This window comes from Muntiacus reevesi, chromosome 9 (genome assembly GCF_963930625.1).
Source record: "Muntiacus reevesi chromosome 9, mMunRee1.1, whole genome shotgun sequence".
Lineage (NCBI taxonomy): Eukaryota > Metazoa > Chordata > Mammalia > Artiodactyla > Cervidae > Muntiacus > Muntiacus reevesi.
This window is the reverse complement of record NC_089257.1, coordinates 41,484,125-41,486,336: the sequence shown is the minus strand read 5'-3', so window position 1 is coordinate 41,486,336 and position 2,212 is coordinate 41,484,125. Positions and strand designations below refer to the sequence as shown.

The following is a 2,212-nucleotide window of genomic DNA, read 5'->3' as shown; positions in this document are numbered from 1 at the left end:
TCAACTTTCTAATATATTAGGTCCCTCTTTCTTGACAAATATTCTCACAACTCTGTTCCAAATTTGCTTCGTCCTGACCCCATAAATGACTGGATTTAAACAAGGAGGAACAACCACATACAAATTGGCCAGGAGGATATGAATGTAATGAGGAATATTTCTACCAAACCGGTGTGTCATAAAGGAGAAAAATGCTGGTGTGTAAAAGGCTAAGATGACACAGACATGTGAACCACATGTGCTGAGTGCTTTGAGTCTGGCATCCCTAGAAGGAAGGTGGAAAACAGTGTGTAGAATCTGAACATAGGAGAGGGCAATGAGGAGCAAGTCAAAGATCAGGGTAGCAATGGTAAATAAGCCATAGATGATGTTGACTCTTATGTTAGCACAGGCTAGACGAGCAATTCCCATATGCTCACAATAGGTATGAGGAATAATGTAGTGTCCACAGAAAGGAAGTCTTTTGAGAAGAGGACAAAAGGGGATGGCAAGGAGGACTGGCCTCACCACTGTAACAGAGGCCATGATGGCTACCATTTTGTTGGTGAGGATAGTGGTATACCTCAATGGATAACAGATGGCTACAAAGCGGTCAATTGCCATGGCCAGGAGTACACCAGATTCCATGCCAGTGTAGGTGTGGATAAAGAACATTTGGATGAGGCAGGCTTCAAAGCTTACCTTCCTACGGTTGAACCAGAAGATGGCCAACATTTTGGGTATGGTAGAAGTGGACAGACCTAGATCAATAAAGGAGAGAAGAGCCAGGAAGTAGAACATGGGTTGATGAAGGCTTTGGTCCGTCCTGATAACAAACAGGATTGTGACATTTCCTACAAGGGCTATCAGATAAACAACAAAGAAGGGGAAAGAAATCCATATATGGAAATCTTCCAGACCAGGTACACCCAGCAGAAGGAAGGCAGAAGGATGCGAGGTGGTGTCATTAAGAAAGGACATTCTGCTGAAAATTCTTGGAGGATGCTCTGCTGTCTTCTTCAGTATTTCTGGGGAGACATGAGGGGATATATGGTAGTTGTATGTCAAAACCACAATACAATACTAATAGAGTTCTTAAAAACATAATTGAAATATATTTTAGTACAATTATCTCATAGATATTCAGTTCAGTTCAGTTCAGTTCAGTTGCTCAGTCATGTTCGACTCTTTGCAACCCCATGGACTGCAGCACGCCAAGTTTCCCTGTTTATCACCAACTCCCGGAGTCTACTCAGACTCATGTCCATTGAGTCGGTGATGCCATCCAACCATTTCATCCTCTATCGTCCCCTTCTTCTCCCGCCTTCAATCTGTACCAGCATCAGGGTCTTTTCCAAGGAGTCAGTTCTTCACATCACATAGCCAAAGTTTGGGAGTTTCAGCTTCAGCATCAGTTCTTCCAATGAATACTCAGGATTGATATCCTTTAGGATGGACTGGTTGGGTCTCCTTGCAGTCCTAGGGACTGCAATATAAAATAGCCTAGAGTCCTAGGGACTCTCAAGAGTCTTCTCCAACACCACAGTTTAAAAGCATCAATTCTTTGGCACTCAGCTTTCTTTATAGTCCAACTGTCACATCCATACATGACTACTGGAAATATCATAGCCTTGACTAGATGGACCTTTGTTAGCAAAGTAATGTCTCTGCTTTTTAATATCTAGGTTAATCATAACTTTTCTTCCAGGGAGCAAGTGTCTTTTAATTATTATCTATTATTGCCAATATCATTTAGTGTTCCATGGATATCTTGGAAGTTAGAAACAGACTTTTCTGATGTTATAGTAGTATTGTGATACATGATTATATTGTAGCTCATTATGTGTGAAAATTTCTTCTGTATATGCTAGTATCAATGCCATGGTTAATGCATTGAGTATTAATATTTTTCTACTTTTATACAGAAAAGTTGTTATTCATCACAAAAATAATTTAAAAACATGATCATTGTAAAGGAGATAGAAAATTGATTGATTAAATCCGGCACCCATGTATATTAATTAAAAAAAAAATAAAAAGCACTCAGCCAACTAGGCAAAAAATAAAACTTGCTCAATTAGGTGAAAGGAATCTATGAGAAACCTCCAGCTAATATCATACTCAATGGTAATACAGTTAAAGATTTGTCCCTAGGATTTGGTGTAAGGCAAGAATATAAAATAGCCTTGATTATATTTAGTATTTTACTCTAGATTCTAGTGAGGTACATATG

The 2,212-nt window shown here is 39.2% G+C and overlaps 1 protein-coding gene across 1 annotated transcript; it reads right to left on the bottom strand.

Moving 5' to 3' along the window:
• Window positions 1–960, bottom strand: LOC136175797 (olfactory receptor 52E4-like). The gene has a single exon (XM_065946013.1). It carries the CDS (start codon window positions 958–960, stop codon window positions 1–3), a length of 960 nt encoding a protein of 319 aa, XP_065802085.1.
• Window positions 961–2,212: the final 1,252 nt, after the last annotated feature.

Excerpts from the sequence above, each read along its gene's own strand:
- LOC136175797 (XM_065946013.1), bottom strand. The coding sequence starts at position 960 with ATGTCCTTTCTTAATGACACCACCTCGCATCCTTCTGCCTTCCTTCTG.